The sequence below is a fragment of the Halichondria panicea genome, chromosome 10 (genome assembly GCF_963675165.1).
Source record: "Halichondria panicea chromosome 10, odHalPani1.1, whole genome shotgun sequence".
Taxonomy (NCBI): domain Eukaryota; kingdom Metazoa; phylum Porifera; class Demospongiae; order Suberitida; family Halichondriidae; genus Halichondria; species Halichondria panicea.
The window spans coordinates 6,025,835-6,033,206 of NC_087386.1; the positions used below are offsets into that span (position 1 = coordinate 6,025,835).

General features: G+C 43.7%; 5 protein-coding genes across 5 annotated transcripts; 4 read left to right on the top strand and 1 right to left on the bottom strand.

The window, feature by feature from the left end:
• The first annotated feature begins 119 nt into the window (after positions 1-119).
• On the top strand, positions 120-900 carry LOC135342794 (V-type proton ATPase subunit G-like). The gene is made up of 2 exons (XM_064539658.1): positions 120-292; positions 531-900. Exons 1-2 carry the CDS (start codon positions 148-150, stop codon positions 800-802), a joined length of 417 nt encoding a protein of 138 aa, XP_064395728.1. The 5' UTR covers positions 120-147; the 3' UTR covers positions 803-900.
• Positions 882-1,756, bottom strand: LOC135342772 (UPF0690 protein C1orf52 homolog). Its single transcript, XM_064539630.1, has one exon. It carries the CDS (start codon positions 1,696-1,698, stop codon positions 1,066-1,068), a length of 633 nt encoding a protein of 210 aa, XP_064395700.1. The 5' UTR covers positions 1,699-1,756; the 3' UTR covers positions 882-1,065.
• Positions 1,757-1,786: 30 nt separating this feature from the next.
• On the top strand, positions 1,787-3,022 carry LOC135342773 (uncharacterized). Its single transcript, XM_064539631.1, has 4 exons — positions 1,787-2,180; positions 2,231-2,385; positions 2,592-2,751; positions 2,801-3,022. Exons 1-3 carry the CDS (start codon positions 1,871-1,873, stop codon positions 2,748-2,750), a joined length of 624 nt encoding a protein of 207 aa, XP_064395701.1. The 5' UTR covers positions 1,787-1,870; the 3' UTR covers position 2,751; positions 2,801-3,022.
• A 207-nt stretch (positions 3,023-3,229) lies between these two features.
• LOC135342715 (queuine tRNA-ribosyltransferase accessory subunit 2-like) lies at positions 3,230-5,133 on the top strand. The gene is made up of 8 exons (XM_064539549.1): positions 3,230-3,463; positions 3,517-3,586; positions 3,689-3,961; positions 4,032-4,131; positions 4,187-4,309; positions 4,361-4,508; positions 4,748-4,873; positions 4,926-5,133. The coding sequence occupies exons 1-8, from the start codon at positions 3,270-3,272 to the stop codon at positions 5,038-5,040; spliced, it is 1,149 nt and encodes a 382-aa protein (XP_064395619.1). The 5' UTR covers positions 3,230-3,269; the 3' UTR covers positions 5,041-5,133.
• Positions 5,134-5,234: 101 nt separating this feature from the next.
• LOC135342641 (L-sorbose 1-dehydrogenase-like) lies at positions 5,235-7,209 on the top strand. Its single transcript, XM_064539433.1, has one exon. The coding sequence runs from the start codon at positions 5,291-5,293 to the stop codon at positions 7,106-7,108; it is 1,818 nt and encodes a 605-aa protein (XP_064395503.1). The 5' UTR covers positions 5,235-5,290; the 3' UTR covers positions 7,109-7,209.
• Positions 7,210-7,372: the final 163 nt, after the last annotated feature.

The window sequence follows — 7,372 nt, forward strand, 5'->3', positions numbered from 1 at the left end:
ATTATTTTGAGAGTTCAAAGGACAACAACATAGGCGTGGTTTTGCTTCTTGCCAGCATATAAACATGTGACTTCCGGTGAGGTCTCATTTTAACCGGAAGTTAGGCGGAGTGAACTGTTACATCAAAGGAGATCAAAGGAAATAATAATGCCAGAACAGGAGAAGGAGCGTCAGAGTGACACGACAGTAGTAAGAAAGAGAGACAAGAACATGGCTACTCAAAGTCAAGGCATCAAGCAGCTCATGGCTGCCGAGAAGGAAGCAGCTCAAGTGGTCAATAACGCAAGAAAAAGTGAGTGCTTTGCTTGAAGGGAGGCTGGTGTTATTTACTGCTACGGTTGTAAAGTACTAGAGGTTTGGATGACATTGCAAACATGCTAGCTGTGTATGAAATGGTAGAGTTGAGGCCTGAAGAGGACCATTGCTCTATGTGTACATGTGAGTGTGTGACAATGTATGCTTGAATGGACTCATGTTAGTGATACATGGTGGTGAATTGACGACTAAAAGTGTCCTTTGTTCCTGTCCAGGAAAAGCTCAGCGACTCAAGGAAGCAAAGGAAGAGGCGGCCAAAGAGATTGAAGAGTATCGTAAAGAGAGAGAGGGCCGCTTCCAAGAGCAGCAGAGGACATTCATTGGGTCAAAGGATGACTTCACGGCCAAAATAGGGGAGGAATCTGAGGACAAGTTACGTACAATTGAGATCGAAGTGAAGGAAAACAAAGAAGAAGTCATCGGCCGACTTCTGGAGCTCATCTATGATATACAACCAGAACTGCATATAAATGCTAAGAATATCTAGATTGGACCATTTTGTTTAGTGAATGTGTGCTGTTAGTTTATTGTAGCTTTGTTGTTTCATCTATAGTTTGTTGCAATAATTATGTTGAAAAAAGTGAACAGACTCAAGGGAAAGTATAAAGGAATTACAGTACATGTATATAACAACAAAATAATTAATTTATGTATAAAGGAGCCTACGTACAACGTGCAACAAACTTTAGCGCATAAAGATGAAATTAATTAGTGGTTGCATAGCCATGAAGAAATACAAGAAACATGAAACTAGCTCATAACTGAATCAGTTCCAAACTGTTGTCTCAGCAGTCTTTTTTCTTCCTCCACATAATTCTTTCCACGAGAAGACTGTCCCAAATCTCTCTTTCTCTTTTCCTTAAGTCTGAAAGTCTTTGCTTTTTTGGTACTATTACTTGCTTGCTCATCAGCTACACCCCGCTTGACACCTCTCGTCTCCTCAGTACAAACCTTGTCCTCGGTTGAGGTTGTGGCCACCTCACGAGTGCTGCCGCTGTAATTAACAGGAGCACCTGCTATCTGTCCAACTGCTCCTTTGTTGTAAGTGCCCACGATTGCAGCTGACAGACTGTTGTACACTCGATCGTCAGAGTCTTGTGAGGGTGGTGGAATGGCTGCATACGAACCATCCTCTGTAATGTGAACACTGTACTTGTCCTCGTCTAACTTATTTTTAACAAAGTGGTCCCAATCAATTTCTTTTCCCACAGGGTCATTCAGAAAGGATGGCTTGCCAACAGTAGAAAACAGTGTGGATGGTGATGGCAGTTTATCCACTGAGGATGGTGTTTCAGAGTCTTCATCACAGTTATCTTGAGCCGCCTCCTCTTCTTCAGACGAGGACGAATCATCACCAGCGAACAGAGAGAGAGGATCAGACATTTCACACAAAGCAGATTTGTGCTAGTTCTTGATGATGCACATCTATTGTGAACTTCGACCCAAAATAGATTTTGTACACTTTGAACTTTATACTTAGACCTTTGATCTAACTAGTTCTTAAAAACGCACACCTTGTAGCACCTGTAGAAAACCTCTTCAATTGGACTTTTATATGTCTACATCTGGCAATGACAATAATCAGCCACTCAGCATTTTGGACACTGTATCACACTTCATCGACAATTATCTGAGGGTGTTTCGTCTCTTGCCATGGTTGCTGGCCGGTTCTGGGGTGTTGCTTGTATACAGGCACTCAAGAGGTCCCATGCGGAGGTTCTTCAAAGCAACTGACGTTCCCCAGTCGTGTATAGAGTCCCATGTGCCATTGAGAGGAGTAGTGGTTCGTGTGTGTACTGAGAGTGTGTGTGTGTGGCATGTTCCTATCTGGAGCCGATGGTTCAAGCCGCCCTCCCCTTCGTCAGGTATGTAATGTATTTATGTATTTACGTATTAAATGATGTAATCCCACCAGTTGAGAAGTGTGATCTGATTCAGCTGAGGCTTGCTGGAGTGAGTCCCTACCCTGCCAGTGAGCAATGGCTACAACAGCGTCTGTGTGGGAGGAAGGTCACCTTTGTACCTCTCTCACTGTGCGGAGATCACCTCTACAGCACTCTCTACACAAGAGTGAGTCTGCTATTGTATTTATAGCGACACTATAAATAATGGATATTTCTCCCATAATTATACGCAGCACCATATAAACTATTTTTGCTGTTGCCTTAAATCGAATAAACACTGTAGCCCACTTGGTTGGTAGATCATGCCCATACAATGTTTGTAGCTATTGAATTGTCAACTGGTAATGTACTAATCATCCTGTTTCTCTCTAGATTGGTTGGAGGCGTGTGTGTGTTAACACGGAGTTGGTTGCCAAGCGACTTGCTGGTCTAGATCAACTGGACACCCTCCCAACATCTTCGGAGGGTCTTTTGTTAACTCAGAAACTGTTGGCCAGTGAAATAAAGGCAAGGAAATGGAGGCCTTGGTGAAGTAAGTGAAGTAATTCATTTATCATCAACTCATCACGTGTTCTCTGCAGATTGAGCTATCAAAGGATGGTCATCACTCCCCAAGAGGGGGGGGAGGTTCAAACTCTGTACCACAGAGGGGCAAACATGGCTGAGCAAAATGAACGTTATAGCTAAGCCATCACAACAAACTTTTCATCTTATGTCGCTGAATTACACATTGATCTCTTTGCATAATTATTAATTAAAACACGACTATAAATATTACTTGAGGTTATGAGTTTGTTGCTTCATTGATGTGATTGGAATCATTGCAGGCGCAAGCAAAAGTGTCCTTATTTGGGGAGAAAGTTATTACACAAAGATCTGTTTGCATTTGACCAAAATTGTGTGGGCGTGGCTCCTCAGGACGGTATTTCTCTAATATAACACTTGCTCAAAGAGTGGGCGTAGCTGCTCCACTAGCTGGGCGGAGCCTGGCACCCGACGGTCGGGCTCCGCCCAACTACTGCTCCACGTGGAGTCAAGTGTTGTGTGGAGATGAAGAGAATGCAGTTTACTGTGAGTGGAGAGCGTCTTAGAAGCGGTGTCTTGTCCTGGGAGGGAGGGTCTATAACTACTCCAACCACCACTCTCTATACCAGAGCTGCAGCAGTACCACACATCACTCCAGACTTGCTAGGGGACCTAATTTCCTCGAGAATGGACCCGGTACATCTCTGTTTGCCCTCACTGTAAGATGATAACTATCCAGTCTCAGAGTTTTGTGCACCTGCAGTGTATCTAGGTACGATGTGCCGGGGACATCAGTGCTCTCAACATATGCACAAGGCCTGCACAGCTTTGCTAACAGAAAGGTACTGTGGTTAAACCCCCAGACCTAATATCTCCGAGGCAAAATCCAAAATCCCATAATAGTAGATCTACTGTGATATATTTACTATTTACATGTGGTTTAGGATGATTTCCTGTACCTGTCTGTTCAAGATCCATGCCAGCCTCCCAAGGATGGCTACAATGAGGAGAAGTCAGTGACAGTGTGGTGCAAGGGTGGACGATGCAAGGTCACTGTGGTGGAATATATGGCATTTGTAGAAGCCCTACAACCTAACGTCTTCGAAGCTCTCTGTGACTCTGTGACTTCAGCTGCTGGTCATAAGATGAAGAGAATCAAGAAATCTGTTGATAGATCTCTGAGATTTCTGGATCAGACCATTGCACAGAGAAGCAAGGTATATACTTCATCAGTACAAAAAACAGCAGTAATTTTAATTTGTATCACTGCATTTAAATTTAATGCAGGTTGCAAGTGGCTGCTCTTTGCTGGGTGCGCTTGTCGGAGGAGATGTTCGTGAGGAGAGGCAGCGCAGTGCAAGAGAGACTGCCAAGAGACAAGTGGATGGTAGGTCACCTGCTAGAGTGTGTGGGTGTGTGTCAAATTCCTCCCCTGGCTGTAGGATTTGTGCTTGAAGGCTTTGACTTAAACTACAACAAGGCTGGCTTGGCAGACCTTCTCGTTGCAAGTACTGAATGTCTACCAGACAACAAGCCACGGTTTGCCCACGGCTTGCAATCTCCAGGTGAGTGGCACACACACTCCCATCATGAACAATTTATAACTTATTACTCAGATGAAGTGTTTGTTGGTGTTGAGGGCGGTGTGGATGTGTTTGATGGAAGTTATCCGTACACTGCTTGTCAGAGGGGGTCTGCTTTGATTTTTAACAACTCCCTGACTGGCACAAGTGGGCCCACAGAGCTCAACCTGACAGACCCAAGGTACTCCTCTCACCTGCAGCAGTTTGATTACCGTATAGCGGGTTATTTTCATATCGTGGAAATGTTCAGCCCTTACAAAAGTTAAAACTACGAAATTATTCTACCGTAATAGATTCAATGCCACTATCCTGAGCTGTAAAATTTAAATACAAAATATTTAAATGTGTAGTTAATACGAAAATGATCTGCTATACAGTATAATTATAATTATATATATAGTTGCTCTCTTATACATATAGCTACGCTGTGGACCTGGCTGTGTTGGTGGATGGTTGTGACTGCTACACCTGCACTCATCACACTAGAGCCTACATTCATCACTTACTCTTCACTAAAGAGATTCTGGGAGGAGTGCTGCTTATGCTGTGAGTAGTTAATCTGTGTTGTTTGTTATCATTGTTGTTTTAATAATTATAGGCACAACGTGAGCCACTATGCTCTGTTCTTCGCTAACCTACGGAAGGCTCTACACACACATTCCTATGACTTCTTCAAGCAAGCATGCAGTCAAGGACAATTTAAAAACAGCTAGTTATTGTGCTGATTTGTAACATTATTTTTGTTGTGGAGAAACATTTATTTTGTACATGTAACTCTAATTCCAAACCGATTTTTCTCCAATACATTCGCGTGTTAAACTGGGAGAAAATCGACCTTGGGCTTTGAACCCCGGCGTTTTATCGAAGAAATAGGAATGTTTTTACCACAATGAGGGGGAGGGGCTGGTCTGCCTCTAATCACTCCTAGATCGAGTGATCGAGAGCTAGCTTATAATCAACAACATGATGAACAAGCTCCTGACAAGCTCCCTGCTAGTGGCGGTGGTTAGCTATCTGGCCTTTCAGTTGCTGACATGGTCTCCACGACACCTTCCCTACAGAGCAGTAACAGAGACAGAGTTTGACTATGTGATTGTGGGTGCTGGCTCTGCTGGATGTGTGCTGGCCAACAGACTCAGTGAAGATGGAAACTACTCAGTACTCCTCATTGAAGCAGGACCGCAAGACTCTATGCGAGAAATACACATACCCTTGGCCTTTGCTAAGCTCCAACTCTCCGACGTCGACTGGAACTTTAAGACAATTCCTCAGGACACTTGTTGCGGAGGCTTTAACTCACGACAGTCTGCATGGCCCAGAGGGAAGGTTGTTGGTGGTACGAGCTCCATTAATGCAATGGTATACACGAGAGGAAATAGCGAGGACTACGATCGCTGGGAGAAGTTATACGGGGCCAAAGGATGGTCATATAAAGATGTATTGCCGTACTTCAAGAAATCAGAGAACTATCAATTGAAAGACGGCGATGGAGAGTTCCACGGTGTAGGAGGGCCATTGATAGTGGACAAAGCCAAGTACGTCACTCCAGCAGCTAGAGCTTTTGTGGACGGAGCCAAAGAAATAGGATTCAAAGAGATTGATTACAACGGACCTTCTCAAATTGGAGTTAGCTTGACACAGCAGACCGTCAAGAATGGAGCCCGGTGGAGTACAGCTCAAGCCTTTTTGCACCCTGCCCGACGACGCCCCAACTTGTTTGTACTCACAGAGACGACTGTGCGATCACTGGACACGAGTGATGGGAGAGTGACAGGTGTGAGGGTGATGGGAGCGCCTGGAGGTGTGGAAACTGTGATAAAAGTGAGGAAAGAGGTTGTGTTGTCTGCTGGAGCAGTGGGCTCTCCACATATTCTCATGCTCTCAGGCATCGGACCAAAGGAACAGCTCGAAACTGTTGGTATACCACTCAAGAAAGATCTCCCAGTCGGGCAAAACCTGCAAGATCATGTCATGGTCTCAATGGCGTTCATCTCTGATGTTTCTTATCAATCTGGACTGTCTTTAACACGACCATACGTTGAAACTCTGACTCATCTCACACAATACGTGTTTGGAGGGAAAGGCCCACTCTCTATTTCTCCTCTGGAGGCTCATGGATTTATTCAGTCTGGTTTGCAAGAGGAGAGTGAAAGCCGACCAGATATTCATCTATTGTTTGTAGCTGGACGTGGAGATCGACGTCAAATATCCAGCATGAACTTCGATACCGTGAAGCTTGACAAATTAGTTGGTTCTTTGTGGAGAGGCTCTGAAGAAATACTTGCTGTCAATTTTCTGTCTGGTCTACTTCACCCTAAGAGTGTCGGAGAGGTTCGTTTGAATCCAGACGACAAGTTTGGACCTCCATTGATTGATCCAAAGTACTTTAGTCACCCAGATGACATTGAAGTTGTTTTGAAAGGCATTCGTGTTTTGGAAGAAATTCAAAAATCTTCTGCTTTTGATATATTTCGACAGAACAACAATACAATGAAGTGTAGCATGGAAAATTCAAATGCTCCGTACCCGTATCCATCTGATGAATTTTGGAGGTGGTATATTTTAAATAACCCTCTGACTATTTACCACCCGGTGGGCACATGCAAGATGGGCGTCGACTCGAGCAGTGTTGTGGACCCTAGACTAAGAGTGCACGGCTTCACAAACCTGAGAGTGGCGGATGCTTCAATCATGCCCGAGGTTATGAGTGGAAATACGAACGCTCCAGCGATAATGATTGCTGAGAAGGCAGCGGATATGATCAAGAAGGACAATTTTTAATACTGTCTATAGTTAGGATTGCGTTTATATATTGTGTGTGATTTATTTTTGTGATTGTATGTATAATTTTGAATGCCATAATTATGTTCAGAATGTGACAACACATACTTCATATGATTTTCCTAGACGAATATAGTTAATTTTTGATTGATGGAATGCATAGCAGTATACACTCCCACTAGTCAGCATAGACCACCATATAATGGGCTTATATAGGCTGCGTTAAATCATGTGACTTTAAAACTTTATTTTTTATTTGTTCAG